The sequence below is a fragment of the Pseudophryne corroboree genome, chromosome 6 (genome assembly GCF_028390025.1).
Source record: "Pseudophryne corroboree isolate aPseCor3 chromosome 6, aPseCor3.hap2, whole genome shotgun sequence".
Lineage (NCBI taxonomy): Eukaryota > Metazoa > Chordata > Amphibia > Anura > Myobatrachidae > Pseudophryne > Pseudophryne corroboree.
Genome location: NC_086449.1, coordinates 425,288,922 through 425,311,864, shown reverse-complemented (window position 1 = coordinate 425,311,864; position 22,943 = coordinate 425,288,922). Strand labels below are relative to the sequence as shown.

Genomic DNA, 22,943 nt, shown 5'->3' with positions numbered 1-22,943 from the left:
GACTGAGCCAAACATCTTTCTCTTTAACTGAAGGGAGAACTGATAGTTGATACTAAAACATAGTGTCAGACATTCTGTATTAACTGCTGTTATTTTTAGGAAGTTTATGGGCCCTTATAGTGCACTATCATATTAAGAGTACCCGGGTCACTCTAACACCTAAGGGTGTGTTGAAAAGAAAAAGGATTTGTTGTATTGCATGCAGGTACTGTGTATAGGCCTAATTGACCGGGGGTTAGCATGGATTAATGACTTAAAGGTGAATGTGTAATTGATGAAATGTTAATGTATACTTAATCCATTTGGTACTGGTCATTAAAGTGTTATACTTGCCATGTGTGTCTGGTCCGTCTGGAAGTTGATCTGAAGATCCTGGAAGAAAGAGACAGGTATATTAGATAATATATCTATGATATAAGGGAATCATCCCCTAAGGATAGAGATCAGGCTTACTCAAGCAAGCCTTAACGGTAGTTAAATACTACACATAGCTTGAGTGGAGGCACAGCTATTAGGTAACCATCCCTTAATAGAATACATAGACAGCTCTCGTTCAAGGTATTGAGGGTAGGGTTACACAAAAAGCTTTGTTGCAGATTTTACATCTATTAGCAGCTTTGCAAGATAGAACATTATTAAGCTGACCTTTGAGGATCTTGACTTGAGAGAGAAGGGATTTGGTGGGAGTTTGTGTTGATCTAAAATAAGACTTATACCTCCTTCTAACGAAAAGATTTCTTAAGCCGCCAGGTTTTTTGGCAGTTGATGTTGAGCTTAGAAGTGGCCTTGTGAGCTCCCATATGTTTGCCCATTGTTAGTAAACTAAAAGAGCAAACAAATGGGCAAAACCATGTTTCACTACAGGAGAGCAGATGTAACATGTGCAGAGGGATTAGATTTGGGTGTGGTGTGTTCAAACTGAAATCTAAATTGCAGTTTAAAAATAAAGCAGCCAGTATTTACCCTGCACAGAAACAATATAACCCACCCAAATCTAACTCTCTCTGCACATGGCGCTAATGTATAATTTCAAGGAGGATTTATACTCCTGTATAATATGTTCAAGAAAATGGTGTAAAACTAAGCTCTGTAGTAGCTTCGCCAAAGCCAGGAGTCCGTCATCATGCCCGTAACTTGCTTTGGCTGATGACAATAAACTTGAACTTGATCATGCACATGCTCCGCTGCTCTCTTCGTGGTGAAGGAGTGGGAGTAACCCCACCCCAAAATAGATAAATATTGAAATAATTCCTCAGAGGATGAGGGGTAAAATGATAATAAAAAAATACCCTGGTCACAGGGCGTGGGTGGGGGGAGCGGTGTTTACAGATAAGGGGCTTTTAATGGGGGCGGGGTATTAGGTTACCGTTTAATGGGGGCGGGGTATTAGGTTACCGTTTACCGTTCCCAATCGTAGTCCACGTGGATCGTAAAGTATGAAAAAGTTCAAAAAAAGAAAACAAAATGTGAAAAACTCATGTCGACCTGTCGACCTAGTTACTGTCGACCAATAGTGGTCCACCTAGACACTGTCGACCTAAGTCTTGTCGACCTAGAGACCAGATACCTTATAAAACATGGATTTTTTTTACTGCTAAGTGGGCTACAATTTCAATTTAAGACCACCAATGGGGGGCGGAAAGTTATTTTATAATGGGAGTCCATTCATAATAAAATGTGAAGGCGCAATCAATGCATACGGAAAAACTAGCAAAGAAAGTGCCTAATACCAGTTTAGGAGAATATGTGGAAACTTTGATTACTGTTTCAGACGGAGAGTAACAACCACAAGAGACCATCTGGGTCAGAATACTTTTTAATCACTGAAAACTATTTTAAAATGTGTGATGATTACCACTCCCCACTTCTTATAGTCCACTGAAGCAAAAAAAGGTCTGGGATTCCTTGAGATAAAATTGTCAAAGCCATAATTATCAGGTTGCTGGGTCGTCTTCTTGAAAAACAAGCTATAAAGACAAGAATGAGCAGTCTTGCATGAAAAGGTGAGGTCAGCAACTGGGGGGGGGGGGGGGGTACAAACCTTGTTTGCAAAGTGTACCTGGGCGAAAACACTGATGACGTCAGACCCTTTAGTGATTTATGTGAAACATACTTAGCTGGCAATATTTTCTCCATAAAAACCGCACAGAAATTGTCGTTTTTTTTTTAATGAGTGAATTAGGTGTAGAACATAGATAAATTTTTGTTGAGGATCCCCAATTCCCTGGCGCAGTAAAAGCTGGCTAAGGTAAAGCCCCTTCCCTAAGTGTCACCGCACTTTAAAACAGATCAAACAAACAAGAGGTTGGAAGAGACAAAACCTGGCCGCTAATTAATAAGTGATATGTAGACATGCATAGAGCATCACAATAGTCACGTATGGTGATATACTATACGTCCAATTCAATGTGGTCAAGACACTTACTATAAAGACACCTTCTAAAAAAGAAGACTTTATTTCATGCACATCCATTATTATTGTGACACATCTTGTGGATAAAATCCATTACACGTTTTGGCACTCATGTTTATTGGACAGAATCAAGTGAACACCGTTTTTGAAGTTTAAAGCTGTTCTACACATTTGTTTGTATTTTTATTTTTTATGTTCACCATTTGATCAAGTTTGAGCTGAAGCACCAAGCGAAATCGGAATAGCCAGAAGTGCGAATACAACTTGACCCCATTGAATTGGACGTATTGTATATCATCATCATCATCATATGTGACTATTGTGATGCTCTGTGCATGTCTATATACCAGTTATTAACTAGCGCACAGGTTTTGTCTCTTACAACCACTTAGGTGTAGAACATGTACAGTACCAAAATGATTTGGAAAATATATATATAATATTTGTAAATAAAAATCGTAACTTCGGATCGCCACCATCGGAACATGGCCATCACAATGTTAACTTTCCCAACGGCTGCTCATCTCAGCAGCCACCAACTACACAATGGTGGGGTTTAGTTTACATTTTCCTAGAGGCTGCAGCCACTGGGAGTGGGGTCCTACTGTGCTGAATCATCAGCAGTGATCAGCAGCATGGCAGACACTGGGGGAGGGTGCCGGGAAGCAGAGGGGCTGGATGGTGCCTCTGAGAGCAGCAGCAGCGGGAAGATTATCTTCCTGCAGCTGCCCAACACTGTCTATCTGACTTGTTGCATCATTTGTGACCAGATCAGATAACGCACTGTCTTGTGTGGTCGCAAACAATGCAACCATGCCAGGCAAGTGTTTTTTTTTCTTTTCCTTCTTGTCTTGTAGTTAACAATTACAACAGTAATAGAACAAAACTGGGTAATAACAGACAGACATAGAGGTAGGTAGGCACTGCTCGCAAGCTTACAATCTATATGGCATGGCATTGATCCTCAAGAAATAGGTGCTACCTATTGCATAATGGTCCTGCCAGATAGCAAAGGTTGCTAATGGGCTGTATGATATGGTCACACAGCAATGTTGGCTTGGGGTCGGGAGTAAGGAAGATATGAAAGTGAATATTACAAAATATGTGAGTGTATGTGTGGACTGTATAGAGGGGATGCAATTGGGTAGGATAGTTATGAAGTGAATGTGGGTGGTTCTGGAATCTTATAAGATTGTCCTGTAATGCGTGTGGATGAGAGACGCAGATCTTATGCAGAGCGGATAGGTCAGGTAAGGAGATATTTTGAGATAAGCGAAAAGATGTATGTTGGTGCTTTTTGGTTTATAGCCTTATGTGTAATAAAAGCATAGGCGTTTCTATATGGTACACACAGGCTACTGGGTCCAGGGGGGCCCACACCGCGCACACTGCACCAATTTTAATACTTACCTTTCCGGAGTCCAGCGTCATGCGCTGCAGTTGCTTCAAAAATCGCCACCAAAATGGTTGCCCTCCATAGTCAGTAGCCAAATTGGTCTCCGAGAACATGGTGGGCACCATGTTTCTGGAGACCTGCACAATCGCAGTAGACTCCGGCACAATGCCAGAGACTACTACGACCTAAAGAGGAGGGGGCCAACCCGGAGGTGCACACGGGCCTCCTCCTCTGTTAAATCGCCCCTAAGTAAAAGTATTTTATATTGAATGCGGTAGAATACAAGCAACCAATGGATGGACTGACAGAGCGGATCATCAGACAAGGGACTCATTTATATTTGAAAGTAAAGCAAAAAAGCAAGCAACAGGGCAAAACCATGTTGTACTGCAGGTGGGTCAGATGTAACGTGCAGAAAGATTTAGATTTCGGTGGTGTATGTTCAAACTAAAATCTAAATTACAGGGTTCAAATATAGATGTCTAACATTTGTGAGGCTAGATGCAAAAGCAGCCGGTATTTACCCTGCACAGAAAAAATATAAATGTATTTGCTCCCCTTGTATGGCAACATGGTTTGTTCCAGACACAAAGGGGGTCATTCCGAGTTGATCGCACGTAGCAACTTTTTGCTGCTCGTGCGGTCAACTAGATGCCGCCTATGGGGGAGTGTATTTTAGCATAGCAAGGCTGCGATCGCTTGTGCAGCCCTGCTATGCTAAAAAGTTTTGTGTGAAACAAAACTAGCCCTGCAGTTACTTACTCTGTGCGATGGATCCAGCGATGAAGGTCCCGGAATTGACGTCAGACACCCGCCCTCCAAACGCCTGGACACGCCTGCGTTCGCTGCTTCACTCCCAGAAAACGGTCAGTTGATGCCCCGGAACGCCCTCCGCCTGTCACTCTTCTTGCGATCGCGGCAGCAATCGCTTTCTTCGTTATTCTTGTCATTGCCCAGCGACGCGCACGCATTGCGGCCGGCGCACATGCGCAGCACCTACCCGTTCGCACGCTGCAAAGAACCGCAGCGTGCGAACGGGTCGGAATGACCCCCAAAGTTAGTTACTTTTTTTTTTTTTCCCTTTACTTACAAACATGAATCATGTCTAATGAACAGTTGGCAAGGAAAATGGATTCAAAATGGATTAATGGTTTCTTCATAAGGATGACCAGAATCATGGTCCCAATGATGGCAGCAAGGCTGCCAGGTACTCAACATGAAACTACAGATGTGTCCTCCTACATTCTTGCTGCAGTCACATTAAACAGCGCTACTGAGTCATGCTGTGGCATGACTCAGTAGCGCCGAGCATCTTTATTTGCAAATGTTTTCATTGCAATGCGACTCTATATGAATAGGACGCACAAGCAGCTTCGTCTGACTAAAATGATATGCGGCATGCCTATAGTCTATGTGTCACTGCGGCTGTATCTGCATATGAAATGCTACAGAACAGTAACATAGCAGTTTGTATGCAGATACAGCCACAGTTGCACACAGATTATGGACATGCCGCATATCATTTTAATCAGCATGAGCTGCTTGTGCGTCCTAGTCACATAGGATGACTCATGCCAGGCATCTCCTGCTGCATGGTGTATTGAGGCAAGATGGATGAGGACACATCTGTATATCTGTGCACGGGAGAAGGAAAAGAGAGGTTCTCGGAAGAAGAGAAGAAAATTGCTAGGATAAGATTGTGTTATAGAATGGCAGAGAATGGAGGTTGGTGTGATGTTAGTGAAGCTTGCTAAAGGGTTGAGCAAGGACTGTGGGGGGAAAAGCAATTGTCACCCATTTGGAAGTAACAATTTAGGAGAGAAATATGATTATGAAATGCTCCCTAGAGAACATAAATAATAACACGGCAGAGGTAAGAATTGGATGACAAAAAGTTATACATTATTACGGGGCCCCTAACCAGGGTATTGAAACAGTAACCCAATAAAGCATATATAGCTGCCGGTTGGACACAGGTGGTTGAGGAGCGACCTATTTTCCATTAATTTATTCAAGGGAGATAAGGAGCAGGTCCTTTTAGATTCTAAATTGCTTGTCAAGTTGAAATTCTAGACTAAACAAGAAAGGTCGGGCAATGAAAGTTGTAAGCAGTGACTTTGGCAATGTGTCTGGCTAGCTGGAAAACTGTAAACTAACATCAATAGATTTTGAAGAGTCATAATGATTTGTTACTTTGGGAGGAGAGTCTCAGAAAGTTTTGGTGACAGCATATAAGAAGTCTTCTGACCGGTGGTTAATACTACCAGAGTTTTTTTCTTTTAAGTACAATCTGAAGACCAGTGGTTGTTCAGTAAGGTGACCTAAAACTACCTAATATGATGTATTATTGAAAGAAAAGCCTGATACTGTGTTCTCATATGTAGTCAATTGCTCCCAAAAGTGACTTAATAGAAGACACTGCAATAAACAGTGATCTAAACATTGATATACATTTTCACCGGTATCCCCTCATTTGGGACAAGAGCCACCGTGATGAGAGGCCACTTGACTATTGATTTCTAGCAAAAGATATGCTTCATTGGGTCATTCTTTGATGTTTGTTTGCACAAATGTGCTTACGTCTACATCTGCCATTCTGAAAATGTACATGGTGTAATCAATAGAAACATCACATCAAAGTTCTACCTACTTCCACTGTAGAAATCTACCACCTGCAGTTTTTTTTCTCAATATTACATGGTTTGCTACAATTATGGCTTTTTAATTATCATGCGTGATGGGACATTTGGACAGTGTTTATTACACAAGGCATTGTTCTGTGTTTGAAGCTCTTTATTGCATATGTTGAAGTACATGTAGAACAAGTGCATCTGCAAGGTACAAAATGAGCCCTATTGAAAGGATATGAATGAGGCATGATCTCTGCTCTTTAGAGGTACTAGGTCACAACGTTTTTTGTGGGGAAGAAATGGCGATGCACAGTCCACAAATAATGTATTTCCCCTGTAAATATATCCTCTCCACACCTTCATCTCATTTAAATAATGGAAGTCCAGCAAAATTAAGACTAATCGGTTAAGACATGTAATGGTAAAAGGGTTTTGGATTGCTGGACAGATTCTATTAGTTATATTATTTTCTTACCTGTATCTAATCAAGGTCTTGTAAATATTTTCCTCCTGTATTTGATTTCTTTTGACAGTGATATATTGTTTTTGATTGTATTGCAGGTACATTTGCAGTCATCAGCCTAATGATTGGGGGGGTTGCTGTAAGAATAGCCCCAGATGAAATGTTTGATATAGTGGAAAGCAATGTTACTAATAGCACAGAGCTCCTACAGAAGTATGAAGCAAGAGATGCAATGAGAGTGAAAGTGGCTGTTGCAATCACTTTGCTTTCAGGTCTCATTCAGGTAATCATTTACTCGGTACTATCTTGTAAATTAACAGTATACACACTCTGGTGATTATTCTGCGTAACACCTTAGAGGTGACTGTTGTATAGGTCATTAGAGATCACAGATACCTTTCCCTGTCACATGTACTGCATGACAGTCAGACAATGTGGGTTCAGTTTCGCATTCTCCTAATTTATTTGCTCTTCTGTTTGTCAAATGGTTGCGTTGATAGGATTTCATTAAGTAAACCAACTGGGCTAAGCTGAGGATAATGTACATATTCACATATCTGTTTATACATCTCCATTTTCTTTAGCGGTGGGCAGATTTACATTCCAATAGCCTGATATTTGAAAGAATAAAAAAATAGCATATTATTACTATTATTATTAAACTAACAGATGTTGTTGTTTAACTTTTAGAAATACAGAAACTTTCCATGAAACAGGATTAATATGGCAATGGCATTCACTTTTTATGTCCTTGGAATGTGTGGCTAAAGGGTGTTCTGGCTTTATTCTTTGAATATTTAAGTTTTAGGCGGGTGTCTATTAAAGCTCGGAGAGAGTGAAAATTGTGAGAGATAAATACTAGCTTCTGCTTTACATTTTACAGGCTGTGTTTAAAAAAATTACATATAGGAGCAGATTGGTAGGTACTTTATCTCTCACAAATTTATCGCTCTTCAAGCTTTAATAAATACCCCCATAGGGCCTAATTCAGTAAGGATTGCAATCCTTTGCAATGCAAATGCAGGAGGAGGTGCATACAACCTGCTTCCTGTATTTGCAATCGGATCACATCTATGATAAACATTGCGACCATCAGTCGCGATGTTCATCTGCGACTATAGGCCGATTAAGCTTGATCTTCCTCAGGCTTGGCGTTGCGGGTGGCCTTTTGAGGCCAAAGTAACGCAGTCCTTGGCCTAGCCACTCCCGGAAAATGGGGGCCCGGTCCCTCCCTGCAAATGCCTTTGCCTGTCAATCAGTCAGAGGCATTTGTATCCTTGTGATGTGATCGCAGGAGCCAGCCTGTGACATGGCAGTTAGGAGCTGATTGGCTGGTACTTTATCTCCATTCGCTTTACCTCCATCCAAGGCTATAGTAAATAAGCCCCCGGTCTTCAGTGAAGCAGCCTACTGGCTTTTTTCTTGCTTTTTTAGTAAAGTCTCATATTCATTCTTAACTCCTTTACATAGATAATGTAGTTATGATTGGTTTTTATTTTTGAACAGTTGCATACTTTAAAAAAATGTTAATGACCTTGTAAAGGACATATTTACTAATTTTTGTGTATTTTTGCAAGTTGTGCCTAGGCATACTTCGATTTGGCTTCGTAGCCATTTACCTGACTGAACCTTTGGTGCGCGGGTTCACTACAGCAGCAGCAGTACATGTCTTTACATCTCAACTGAAGTACCTCTTTGGAATTAAAACGAAGAGATACAGCGGACTTCTGGCAGTTATATATGTAAGATAATTAATTCTAGTCACCTAATGCTGGGCTGACTGCATTATTTTTCCTTCCGCAATCCTATTAAATGTGGATTGTGATAATTTTTAATGGACTTATGACACTGCGTAGACAATGGGCCTAATTCAGAGTTGATGGCAGCAGAAAATTTGTTAGCAGTTGGGCAAAACCATGTGCACTGCAGGGGAGGCAGATATAACATGTGCAGAGAGAGTTAGATTTGGGTGTGGTGTGTTCAATCTGCAATCTAATTAGCAGTGTAAAAATAAAGCAGCCAGTATTTACCCTGCACAGAAACAATATAACCCTCCCAAATCTAACTCTCTCTGCAAATGTTATATCTGCCCCCCCTGCAGTGCACATGGTTTTGCACAACTGCTAACAAATTTGCTGCTGCGATCAACTCTAAATTACCCCCAATGTACAACTTGCCTAGAATGTGTTTTTATTATTATTATTATTATTATTATTATTATTATTATTATTACTATTTCCTTATTCTGTAATAAACATTTTTACAGGGTTATTTAACCTATAGTTTCTTTGATGAAAATCCTTGAACATTCTTGGGATAGGATGCCTTAAAACCAGGAAATAGATTATTCCCCTCCCCAAGAATTTAGAGTTCAGCGTTCACCAGTGATACTTTATAAAAATTCTGTTACATTATAGACCATTCTCTATAATAATCCCTGACTATGCATATTCTTTATTTTAAATCTTTTCTCTCTTATCTGTTTCTTAATTAAAATCTACCCATATGTTTTAATAATGACTCAGCTGTTTTACAAACTCTGGTTGTGAAAACAGTTCATAATTACTGTTTAAATCCATGAAGTCTTGTTTGCTAAACAGATTATTTTCAGCCCTTTAATCCACAACTATATTATGAGCAGTTGGGTGTTTCTTGAAATCATTCACCTGTGGGCCCAGGCCCAAACCAGACCCCCAGGCCCCCACGCGCACACATTCTGCACCCAAGGGACAAATCCTGCCAGTGCAGGATACAGGACCCCAGAATTGATCAAGTTCCCGAGTTGGGGACAGGGAAAAGGGTTAGCAGTTATATAGGGTATAGTAAAATGGGAGTGGTATATATGAATACTGTATTTCTCAACTGAAGTATTTTTTCCTTTTTTCTGTTTCAGAGTTTAGTTGCTGTCCTTTCCAGTATAACATTAACCAATGTTGCCACCCTGATTACTGGAGTGATATGTATTGTATTACTGCTGGGTGCCAAAGAGATTAATGACCGGTTTAAAAAAAAATTGCCAGTTCCAATTCCAATGGAGATAATTGTTGTGAGTATTTATTTGCAATAAACATTACATTTCTCCATATATCTCCTTGTTAACTGCTTTACTACTACTTCACATTGTTGTTTGAATACAGTAATGGGCAACTGTTGCTGTACATAACTAAATTTCCTAGTAAATATCACTAATGTGAACATAAAAAGAAATTAATTGAAGCCAATGTAAAATATCTTTATGTTCCCTGTTGGGTACAAATGCAGATAAAATGGCAAATTTTGCACCTGGACAAACAATGGTACAATGCAGCACACACATGCTTCACTGCTTTATTACTACACCGCTGTTTGGAGTGGAGAAGAGATTTTGCAAGGGACCGCTTCTTTTTGATCAGCAATGTATTTTTTTTTTTGTTACAATATGTTTTACCCAATTTTTTAAGGTAATTATCTCAACTGGAATTTCAGCTGGACTAAATCTTCAACAGACGTATGATGTAGATGTGGTTGGAAATATCCCAACAGGGTAAGAAATTCTTCATTCTGTGTAACTACACTGCTCAAAAAAATAAAGGGAACACTAAAATAACACATCCTAGATCTGAATGAATGAAATATTCTTATTAAATACTTTGTTCTTTACATAGTTGAATGTGCTGACAACAAAATCACACAAAAATTATCAATGGAAATAAAATTTATTAACCCATGGAGGTCTGGATTTGGAGTCACCCTCAAAATTAAAGTGGAAAAACACACTACAGGCTGATCCAACTTTGATGTAATGTCCTTAAAACAAGTCAAAATGAGGCTCAGTAGTGTGTGTGGCCTCCACGTGCCTGTATGACCTCCCTACAACCCACATAAGTGGCTCAGGTAGTGCAGCTCATCCAGGATGGCACATCAATGCGAGCTGTGGCAAGAAGGTTTGCTGTGTCTGTCAGCGTAGTGTCCAGAGCATGGAGGCGCTACCAGGAGACAGGCCAGTACATCAGGAGACGTAGAGGAGGCCGTAGGAGGGCAACAACCCAGCAGCAGGACCGCTACCTCCGCCTTTGTGCAAGGAGGAACAGGAGGAGCACTGCCAGAGCCCTGCAAAATGACCTCCAGCAAGCCACAAATGAGCATGTGTCTACTCAAATGATCAGAAACAGACTCCATGAGGGTGGTATGAGGGCCCGACGTCCACAGGTGGGGGTTGTGCTTACAGCCCAACTCCGTGCAGGACGTTTGGCATTTGCCAGAGAACACCAAGATTGGCAAATTCGCCACTGGCACCCTGTGCACTTCACAGATGAAAGCAGGTTCTCACTGAGCACATGTGAAAGACGTGACAGAGTCTGGAGACGCCAAGGAGAACGTTCTGCTGCCTGCAACATCCTCCAGCATGACCGGTTTGGCAGTGGGTCAGTAATGGTGTGGGGTGACATTTCTTTGGGGGGCCGCACAGCCCTCCATGTGCTCGCCAGAGGTAGCCTGACTGCCATTAGGTACCGAGATGAGATCCTCAGACCCCTTGTGAGACCATATGCTGGTGCGGTTGGCCCTGGGTTCCTCCTAATGCAAGACAATGCTAGACCTCATGTGGCTGGAGTGTGTCAGCAGTTCCTGCAAGACGAAGGCATTGATGCTATGGACTGGCCCGCCCGTTCCCCAGACCTGAATCCAATTGAGCACATCTGGGGCATCATGTCTCGCTCCATACACCAACGCCACGTTGCACCACAGACTGTCCAGGAGTTGGCGGATGCTTTAGTCCAGGTCTGGGAGGAGATCCCTCAGGAGACCATCCGCCACCTCATCAGGAGCATGCCCAGGCGTTGTAGGGAGGTCATACAGGCACGTGGAGGCCACACACACTACTGAGCCTCATTTTGACTTGTTTTAAGGACATTACATCAAAGTTGGATCAGCCTGTAGTGTGTTTTTCCACTTTAATTTTGAGAGTGACTCCAAATCCAGACCTCCATGGGTTAATACATTTTATTTCCATTGATAATTTTTGTGTGATTTTGTTGTCAGCACATTCAACTATGTGTAAAGAAAAAAGTATTTAATAAGAATATTTCATTCATTCAGATCTAGGATGTGTTATTTTAGTGTTCCCTTTATTTTGTTGAGCAGTGTATATTACTTTTTATCACTTTGCATGTTGTGGTGTAGTAATGTGGCTGAAATGCAAATATATATACCGTGAAAATCTGTTCATTTTTGTCATAGCGCTGTTTCCTGTTACAATCTGAGGATGTCTATTGAAACTTTTTTTTATATAACTGGTGCTTGTTATAACTATTTCCAGTATTATAGTCCTTAAAAAAAGATGTACAGAAAAGTAAAGAAAACACTTTAAACAGGTAAACCCACTAGTATTATGGGCTTGCTAGTCTCCAGTACAGTTTTGAGGCAATGGAATAAAATAATTGCTGTAAGTAAGTGCCCTTGAGCACACATCTTATGATCTAGGTAAATGATATCTCCTAAACAGTGATTCATATGATTCATTCACTTCTAATTTGAGAGTTGAGGTATCAACACTTCAGTGTTTAGTATGAAATGTTATTACAGATATTAAGTCATCTCAGACACCCTGCTGTCTCTCTACAGCTTCATACCTTCCAATCTCTTCTGTGATATAATAACGTTATGATTTACATAGGGGCTACATTAACCCATATAGTCTATGAAAGCATGGGGTTATGACAGAAAAAGGTTTTACGTATAGAAAACCTTTGGCACACTTCAATGTGTTTTCCTAAGGGGAGTTTTTGTATACATTTTTTCAGATTAACTATGATGTGCCTGTTTTTTTTGTTTTTCTTTAATAAATTGCATGAGTAAAGCCGATGTAAAACACCCAGTTTCACCTTTCCATTTTCTACAAGTTCAGTGCAGTTTACCTTTGGGGTTTGTTCTCTAGGAGGGTCATGAAACATTACTGGACCCCCACTCCTAGATTGTAGCCGTTGCAGGCTGAGTAGCACTGGACCTTTCCTGGTATTTGTGCATGTTTTGTACCAGGGAAATACTCTAAAATATAAAAACAACAATAATTGTTTCTTTACCCGGCTTTTATGAGGCAAATAACTTCTACCTTGTGGCATTAATTGTTTTGATTTGGTCTCTCTCTAGGTTCCGCTCCCCAGATCTCCCTGACATTAGTCTCTTCTCTGCAGTGTTTGTGGATGCAGTGGCAATAGCAGTTGTAGGATTTTCCATGACAATTTCAATGGCCAAAATATTTGCTCTTAAACATGGATATGTAGTCAGTGGTAATCAGGTGAGAATACAATGCAAATGTTAGTCTCCAATACAATACTCTGGGACTCATTCCGATTTGTACGTAATGTGATTGTCATCCGACTGTACATGCACCCTGATCGTACTGCACATGCAACAAGGTACGTTTGCGATGCCGCTTGCAGTGAGGATTTAATTGCAAAGTGATTTACAGGACAGGACCATTTGGGGGAAGTAATGGGGAGTAGTAACAAAAGACAAAGGTATGTCACGACCATTTTGGGGCATATATCTGCCTAGACCTGCAATTTTGCATGTACAAAACATGGTGCTAGCCTCTCATGTCCCGCAGCCAGTCTGTGTTCCTTGATGCTTCGTATATGTACGCATTAGCTGAGGACTTTACAATGGCTTCGGTGGACATCAGTATTCATTTCTGGGTGGCTGCTTCACTTGTGATAATTAGCAAGTCCATAGGCTAAAAAAATCGCAGCTGCATAGGCTGCTGCATACAAATCAGAATCAGGCCTCTGTCTTGGAGTCCTTCTGTGGCCAAAGCTGCTACTTGTATACATGTAGGTGTTTCTTAAAGATCCACAAAATTTTTATTACATGTTTCTAATGTTTTTTTTTTTTTTTTGACCATCAATGTTTTTATTTTAAATTTTTAAAGAATAAACTGAAATAAAAAGTAAATGTACTACAGAAAAGTGGGGATAGAGGGTGGGAAGACCGCAATCCATAGATATAGGAGTATATCCCAATGTACGTACGTTAAAAAAAAAACAGCAATAGTGTTATACAGTACATCACAGGTTGGCCTTATCTCCACTCAAGGAGAGGCATATAATCCAGGATGATTAAATCCTCCACCTCTGTTTGTATAGTATAGGTGACATATTGTTGTATTACACTGAGATGGGCCCAAAAAGGTTTCTTTTCCAGACCTTTGTCTCCAAAGATGTTTTAAACTGTGAGTAGTGTACGCCCATATAATTTGCTTCCTATACCCTTTGTTTATTATTCTCTTCCTACGGTGAGTCTTTGGAGTGTTGCTCTGTTCAGGCGCGCACAGCCGCAGGCCCTGACATTAATGCTTTGTTGTTCCGTTAGTTTGATGGGCTGGTAACTAGTACATAAATAATTAAATATGTATGAAATTCAGCTCTATTACAAGGTCTCAAATAAACTAGCTCCACCAAATGTTACATTAAAAGACCTGATATGGAATCAACCCAATGTTATTGCATTAATGGACCTGATACTGAACAGTTTGTCATTTTGCAGGAACTTATTGCTCTGGGGCTGTGTAATTCTATTGGCTCTTTCTTTCAAACATTTGCTGTGACCTGCTCAATGTCTCGTAGCCTGGTCCAGGAGAGCACAGGAGGGAATACACAGGTATGTGTTGTCATAGTCTTCTGAATTGCTATTTCTTTCTTTTCTTTCTTTCCTTCCTTTTCTTTCTTTCTTTCTTTCTTTCTTTCTTTCTTTCTTTCTTTCTTTCTTTCTTTCTTTCTTTCTTTCTTTCTTTCTTTCTTTTCTCTTTCTTTCTTTCTTTTCTCTTTCTTTCTTTCTTTTCTCTTTCTTTCTTTCTTTCTTTTCTCTTTCTTTCTTTTCTCTTTCTTTCTTTCTTTCTTTTCTCTTTCTTTCTTTCTTTCTTTCTTTCTTTTCTCTTTCTTTCTTTTCTCTTTCTCTTTCTTTCTTTTCTCTTTCTTTCTTTTCTTTCTCTTTCTTTCTTTTCTCTTTCTTTCTTTTCTCTTTCTTTTCTCTTTCTTTCTTTTCTCTTTCTTTCTTTCTTTTCTTTCTTTCTTTCTTTCTTTCTTTCTTTCTTTTCTCTTTCTCTTTTTATTTTCTCTTTCTTTCTTTCTCTCAATCTCTCTCTCAATCTCTCTCTCTCTCAATCTCTCTCTCTCTCAATCTCTCTCTTTCTTTCTTTCTTTCTTTCTTTCTTTCTTTCTTTCTTTCTTTCTTTCTTTCTTTCTTTCTTTCTTTCTTTCTTTCTTTCTTTCTTTCTTTCTTTCTTTCTTCTAGACAATTACCTAATTGTCTCTGGAGGGTTTTCCAAACTCTGGGGCAGATTTATGAAGCCTGGTGAAGTGATAAAGTGGAAGGTGATAAAGCACCAGCCAATCACCTCCTAACTGTCATTTTTCAAACCCAGCATGTAACATGGAATTTAGGAGCTGATTGGTTGGTGCTTTATCACCTTCCACTTTATCACTTCAAAAGGCTTCATAAATCTGCCCCTCTGTCCTAAATTCACCCTAACAGTACAGTGTCCACACCACGGATGCGCACACAGTGAGATGCGGTGACATCTCACATATGCGAACACCTCTGCCTTGACAGAAGGGAAGGGATGTCGTGTTGGTGTGTCTGGGGCAGCATTGCTGCGTTGGGGGAACAGTGCGGTCCGGACAACACAGGCGTGTCCGGACCATTTGTGAGCGGGATGCGGCGGCTGCATGACATCACACGCAAGTGCTGCAACCCAAAAGATGTGGGTAGCCACCTGCCTTCGCAGCTAGGGTGCTACACTTATCATGCGAGTGCTTCGCTACTGAGTGAAGCATTCGCATGATAGCCGGGGGCACGTCCCCCCCCCCCCCCCTGTATGCTAGCGTAAAGGGTTGTAGTTGTGCAAATTTATGCACAACTGCAACCCATGCTGAATTAGGCCCATAGTGTGATGCCATGGAAAAGTGTGTGTGTGTGTGGTAGGAGTACAGATGGATACTTTCATTCACTGATACGGGTTCAGTATGATTTACCGATGGTCATAATCCCAGCAGCCAAAATACCGACATTCATTATTCCATGTTCAAAATGGCGACATAGTCAGAATACCGACATGTCGAAATGCCGACGTGAATTTCTGTTTTGTTTTTTTGTGTGTGTCAATGTTGACATAGGTCTACATGGACACCGTCTAAGCGTACCACGTCCCCTCGCGTGGCTCGCTACGCTAGCCATGTTTCAGGCACAGTGCCTCGCTGCGCTCGGCACACTATTATATTCCCCCTCCAGGTCCACTGGGATGGTAAAGTATGAACAAGTCTTTTTTGGTGCAAAAATTCCTTAAAAACGCATTTCAGCATTTCAAATGTCGGTATTCTGACACTGTCAGCATTTTGAACATGTCAGCATAATGAATGTCAGTATTTTGACCGTGTCGGTATTTTGACTGTAGGCCAATGGCTGTCGGGATTATGACCATCGATATTGTGTACGTCGTTAAATCAACTGCTACCCACTGATACCTAAGATTCCAGTGGTGAATTCTGTAAGTGGAGCTTGTTAGTAGTAGACAGGTCTTTCTTGGAGAACCAGGGTAAAAATCCTAGAATGCCCAAATACAGGGGGTTGTTATCTATGTCAGACCAATGCCTGGTGTTTGGTGAGAGTATCTATTTTTTTATTTTTATTTTGAAAGAACAAGGAAGACCAAGTTCATCAGCTGGCAGAAATTGTGTTAAAATGTATCTCTCAAATCCACCAATTTTACAGCTAGCTACTGCAATGACTTTGGTTTCCACTGGAATTAAAATGTATTTCCAGGAGCTTCTACATATGTACGGTCAGGTATAAAGGCACTGCTTCAGCTTTGCATTTTTTTTTTTTTTTGTTCTTTTATCCTGAAAGAACACTAAGGCTGATGCGGAGTCTCATGGAAAAGTGCATGTAGCAGCGTCTATTGGTGGTTCCGTGTCTGCGAGTTTATACAAATGCCACTACAAACGCGTTCCCTTGTGTACGTCTGTGCTGCTGAATGTGCAAGGACAATGATGCCCACTTTGCATGCTGTAACACTGATTGGTGCGTGTTTATTTGCCAACAACGATCGCACCGTCAAAACTGCACCAGCCCTATGGCAGGTGCAGTTTCTTCTGTCTGACCATGGACTTCTATGCTTGTGGCTGTGTGCAGGTTTTGATTAAGATGCGGTAAAGCCAGGCATATATGTAAATAATTTAGATGTAGAATACTGTTCATCATAGATTAGTTGTTTTGGGAACATGGGTTCAGTTATTATAAATTGGGTTCATTGAATGATAGTGTATCACAGACATGCCTGCTTTTCAGTTCTCCAGCAGAAAGAAGCACTATATTGTTGTTCAGTCCCCCAATCTGTTTTTTTTTTTAAATTTGTTTTATTAGCAAGATACCACCAATACTGGATGAGCAGTGTTAATGGGCCCTTTTCACTAATATGTATTTATCATTAGATTGCAGGCCTGCTGTCCTCATTTATGGTGCTGTTGGTAATATTGGTCATTGGATACCTCTTTCAACCATTGCCGCAGGTATGTAAATGTAATAACTATCTAACTTTATTTGCAAAATCAAGAGACACAATACTGTAGCAGACCCATATGAATTACAGTGCTTGTACTATCAACTCCCATTGTATAGAACGTGTTTATGATTTTATCATTTCCTCTCTAGATTACTGTTTCCTACTGCTCTTCAAGTGCTACTCATCTAGTCCATCGCCTGTATTGGCTGTCTGTTACTCACAGTATTGATGAGCACTGAAATATTCTCATGTTCAGTGGCAGAGTAATTGTCAAAAAGATAATTGTGAGCAATAGACACACAGTGAAATAACCTGAATGAAATATCTGGTATTTATGTTACAATTCTAGACTGTACTAGCAGCCATTGTGATGGTGAACCTAAAAGGAATGTTCAAGCAGTTTGCAGATATTCCACATTTATGGAGGACGAGCCGACTAGAACTGGTAAGTGATTAAATAAATTAGCATATAAGTATCCATTATTAACTACGTTTTACCTTCGATGTGATTTGAGGACATGGCAAATTGCTCATAGAATGAGAATGTCTCTATGTACAGTATTTGTATTTATATTATTAGTCTGTGTTTAGAAGATTAACGTGAACATGTGCGGAGTGGGTTGATCTTCTATTTCAGGATATCTTTTGAATACTAAAAATATTGAATTAGTTTAATAATGATCTATCTTCATTGTAATGTGATGACTCCTCAGCATTGGGCATGTTAGCAGGACTAATGGCATTGCAGCAGAGCTGTGCAGACCTCACATAAACTACCATTTATTTATGCAGATTGTCATAGGGAGGAGGAGTGGCGCTAACGCACCGGACTGTGAACCAGGCATCCTGGTTACAAAACGAGCTCCGTGTGACCTTGGGCAAGTCACTTTATCTCCCTTTGCCTCAGGTACTTAGATTGTAAGCTCCTTGGTATTCCTTTAGACTGTACTGCATATGTATTTGTACTCTGAAGGTAGCATTCATATAACTGCACAAGTTTGACCACATGAAATATAACTTGTACAGGTGACTTGGAGATGTGACTGTAGATGCATATACACAGTCAGGGATCGTAGAAATAGCTGGTAGAAGGGTGTTGTAGATGAATGGAGGCTAAAGAATGGCGGACCCTTTGCTGAAAATTCTGTTTGGCTTTTCCCCCCTTTTTTGTTATTTGTCTCTACATTGCTGATAAAATGTTGGTGGAACTTCTATGCCTTCATTTGGATACACATAGTGATATCTACTATGAATTTATTTATTTAACCATTAGACCATATCACTCAGGGACCAATGCCTCACAACTTGATGTCTAAGATGTACATATCCTTACTGTAGTATTTATATTCCAGCTGTCACTATCTCAGAGCCGGCCCTAGCCAATTTGATGCCCTAGGCAAGATTTTGGCTGGTGCCCCCCACCTAGCTCTAGCTCTGCCTATGACCCAGCACCCCTCTCCCAGCACAGTTCCGGGGCCCCATATCTGAGTGGAAGTGGGGATACAGAAAGACAGGGAATGGTGGTGCCACCTCCTCCAATCTTAGCAGCTGCAGCCCTTAGACCCCTATCGCAGTTATTGCTGCCCGTACACCATGCATGTCGCACCGTTTGCATGTAACGCTATCGCGACAGATGACACTTTGTGACCCTGGCTGCTTCCTTCTCCAGTAACGTGTGAATGTGTGCATGTGTCCAATCAATTTTATTAGTGGGAGCCCCCATAAGCCTTACTCTGGCCCTGCCTACAGTACAGAGGGGACTGGACAAAGGTGAAAGACACAGAATAAAAGTGACAGGGCCAGGGCAAAGGTTAAAGGGACGGAATAAGGACAATGTGGACAGGACCAGGACAGAGGGGCAAGTATAAAGGTGATAGGACCAGGAGAAACAGGCCCAGGACAGGGGTGACAAGGCCAGTGCCGAGTTGACAGGGACAGTACAGTGGGGCCAGGACAGGAAAAGGACAGGGGTGACGTGGCGAGGACAGAACGAAAGAGACAAGAGAGATGCGCGACAGGGCCAGGACAGAAATGACAGGGCCAGGATAGAGGCGATAGGTCCAGGAAAGAAATGACAGGGCCAGGACAGGGGTGACAGGGCCAGGATAACTGTGACAGGGCCAGGATAAGGGTGACAGGGCAAGGGCAGGTGTGACAGGGTCAAGATAAGGGTGACAGGGCCAGAATAGGGGCGACAGGACCTGGACAGAAATGACAGGGACAGGATAGAGGTGACAGAGCCAGGATAGGGGTGTCAGGGCCAGGACAGAAAGGATAGGGCCAGGATAGGGGTGACAGGGCCATGCCAGAACAGAGTGCATGGGAGAGATTGGTATTAGTGACAAAACAGTGGTGACAGTGACAGACAGATGTGTCTTACTTGAGTCACTGATGCTGGCTGCTGCTGTCACACTCTGACCTGGGGGCACCTGATGCTGCTGCTGGAGACTTGGCGGGGCTGACTCTCAGGCTGGAATCCTGCTTCCTCCACCCGCCCGCATTCCCCCTGCCTCAGTCAAACACTGCGGACCTCGTGGCTGTAGGGCACTGTGGTTATGGGAGACTGGGAGTGAGCCCCCAGGAGACGCTGTGGCCAGAGAGTGGGGGAACCGGGAGAGGGCGGAGAATGCACACGGACTTCTGCAGCGCTGCCCGCCAGCTAAATGAATGGTACGTGGAGGAGCTGGGCGAACCTCACTGCAGGAGGCAGCGCTGCAGCTAGCAGTGGGGTTGCAGGGGCTGGTACATGAATGAGGCGGTACAGGACCTGCATAGCGGCAGGTGCCCCACAAAACTACTGCTGCCCCAGGTAGAGCCAGCTCTAGGCTTGGCGTGCATGACAAATGCCCTAGGCAATTGCCTAATTTGCCTATGCTTAGGACCGGCTCTGCATTATCTATAGTAATGTATAATATTTCATCAGTGAATATGCTTAAGGTTCTTATAATGTGTAGCAACTATATCCAAATTATATTGATGTTGTCATTAATACTACATGTCCAACCGACAAACTGATTCTTATATTAGATTTAGATGTGTTACTTTGTATAACTGGAAATGGATAAAAATGTGTAATACTTGTTTTTTTCTTCCACTACTTAGGCCATGTGGGTGGTATCATTCTTGGCCTCTGTTTCATTGGGTCTAGACTACGGTTTGCTTGTCGCAGTGGCATTTGCCATCATTACTGTAATATACCGCACACAAAGGTTTGAGTCTACCATTTATCTACCATTGTTTCATTTCTTGTTTTGAAGCTTTTGCATCTGCTGATATATGCAAATTATGTTTACCTTATGATTGAATTTATTCAGTGCACTTCATGGTAGCCCTTATGTATGGGATGAACCAAACCGATTATATATGTGAGGGACCAGATGGATCTGTTCATGCACAAAAAAAAGATTTTAGCATGTCATTGCTTTATAAATCTTCCTTCTAAACAGAGGGCCTGATTCAGAGATGTCCATCATGTCCACATCTCCGATGGTGTGAGATCTGCATCGATGGTGTCAGATGCTGCACTGTGCAGGTGCAGATCTTGTTCTGCAATATCTATCGCAGTACCGCAGCTTGATTAACCGACTCCGGCCATTTGGGGGAAGTGACGGAGTGTGTGAATAGCGAGGGGGGTGTAGAATATGCTCTGCACATGTCTGGCACCTTACCTCCTTTCCTCTTAGAAACTGGTGAGGTTAACCCCGTTTCGTCTTGTAAACATGATTTCTCTTACGTCCCAGAGGATGCTGGGGACTCCGTAAGGACCATGGGGTATAGACGGGCTCCGCAGGAGATAGGGCACCTAAAAAGAACTTTGACTATGGGTGTGCACTGGCTCCTCCCTCTATGCCCCTCCTCCAGACCTCAGTTAGATCTTGTGCCCAGAGGAGAATGGGTGCACTGCAGAGAGCTCTCCAGAGTTTTCTGTGGAAAAAGAATTTTCTTAGGTTTTTTATTTTCAGGGAGTCCTGTTGGCAACAGGCTCCCTGCATCGTGGGACCGAGGAGAGAGAAGCAGAGCTGGCTTGTAAAGTTGGGCACTGCTTCTAGGCTACTGGACACCATTAGCTCCAGAGGGAGTCGGAACACAGGTCTCACTTGGGGTTCGTCCCGGAGCCGCGCCGCCGTCGTCCTCCTCAAAGATGCCGAAGATAGAAGCCGGGTGAGTATTGAGGAAAAGACTTCAGGCGGCAGAAGACATCAGATCTTCATGAGGTAAGCGCGCAGCGGTAAGCTGCGCGCCATTGCTCCCAGTCACACACACACACAAGCAGGCACTGAAGGGTGCAGGGCGCAAAGGGGGGCGCCCTGGGCAGCAATAAACCTCAATTTGGCCATAAATAAGATGGATTAGGCTGTGGGACAGTAAATCCGCGGACCCCCACCATTTTATTAGTATATGATGATGGGACCGAAGCCCGCCGTCGGGTGGGCGGGGCTTGATCCTCAGCACTAACCAGCGCCATTTTCTCCACAGAGGCTGCATGAGAAAACGCTGGCTCCCTGTTCTCTCCCCTGCTGAGCTTCACAGGTTGGAAAAAAGAGGAGGGGGGCACTTTGGCGACGCAGTGAGTGGAGATTACAATTATAAACATATAACCGTTATCTGGTCATATATTCCAGTGTTTTTAAGCGCTGGGTGTGTGCTGGCATACTCTATCTCTCTGTCTCTCCTAAGGGCCTGGTTGGGGTTTTGTCCCCTTATAGGTAACTCCCTGTGTGTGTGGGGTGTCGGTACGTGTGTGTCGACATGTCTGAGGCGGAAGGCTTCTCCAAGGAGGAGGTGGAGCAAATGAGTGGTGTGTCCCCGTCGGTTGTGCCGACTACAGATTGGATGGACATGTGGCATACGTTGCATGCAAGTGTGACATCTTTACATAAAAGGCTTGATAAGGCTGATTTAGGGGGGACATCAGGCGGTCAATCCTCAGATTGGACCGACTCACAGGGCCCGTCGGGGTCTCAAAAGCGTCCCTTAACACAAGACACTACTACCGAGACGGATTCTGATTCCAGTGTCGACTATGACGAAGTAAAATTGCACCCTAGGGTGACTAAAACTATTCAGTGTATGATTGTGGCAATAAGGGATGTGTTGCATATTGTGGATGAACCCTCGGTCCCCGACACAAGGGTACACATGTTTAAGGAAAAGAAACAGATTATTAATTTTCCCACATCTCATGAATTAAATGAGTTCTTTTGAAAAGCTTGGGAGACTCCGGATAAAAGACCGCAGATCCCCAAAAGAATTTTTATGGCATACCCTTTCCCTAAGCAGGACAGGGAGATTTGGGAATTACGCCCCACTGTGGACAAGGCCCTGACGCGCTTGTCCAAGAAAGTGGCGCTACCGTCTCCTGACACAGCGGCCCTTAAGGACCCTGCAGATCGCAGGCAAGAAACTACCTTAAAGGGTATTTATTCTCATACGGGTGCTGTGCTAAGACCGACGATTGCGTCGGCATGGGTGTGTAGCGCAATTGCAGCTTGGACAGATGAGCTGAC

The 22,943-nt window shown here is 42.3% G+C and overlaps 1 protein-coding gene across 1 annotated transcript in view; it reads left to right on the top strand.

Moving 5' to 3' along the window:
* The window catches only part of SLC26A5 (solute carrier family 26 member 5), a 136,763-nt gene that overhangs the window by 43,250 nt on the left and 70,570 nt on the right, over positions 1-22,943 (top strand). The window contains exons 5-13 of the mRNA XM_063927010.1: positions 7,001-7,185; positions 8,480-8,644; positions 9,796-9,948; positions 10,343-10,425; positions 13,029-13,176; positions 14,424-14,537; positions 17,366-17,443; positions 17,786-17,881; positions 20,539-20,645. Coding sequence (XP_063783080.1) covers positions 7,001-7,185; positions 8,480-8,644; positions 9,796-9,948; positions 10,343-10,425; positions 13,029-13,176; positions 14,424-14,537; positions 17,366-17,443; positions 17,786-17,881; positions 20,539-20,645 — 1,129 coding nt within the window. The remainder of the gene's footprint in view (positions 1-7,000; positions 7,186-8,479; positions 8,645-9,795; positions 9,949-10,342; positions 10,426-13,028; positions 13,177-14,423; positions 14,538-17,365; positions 17,444-17,785; positions 17,882-20,538; positions 20,646-22,943) is intronic.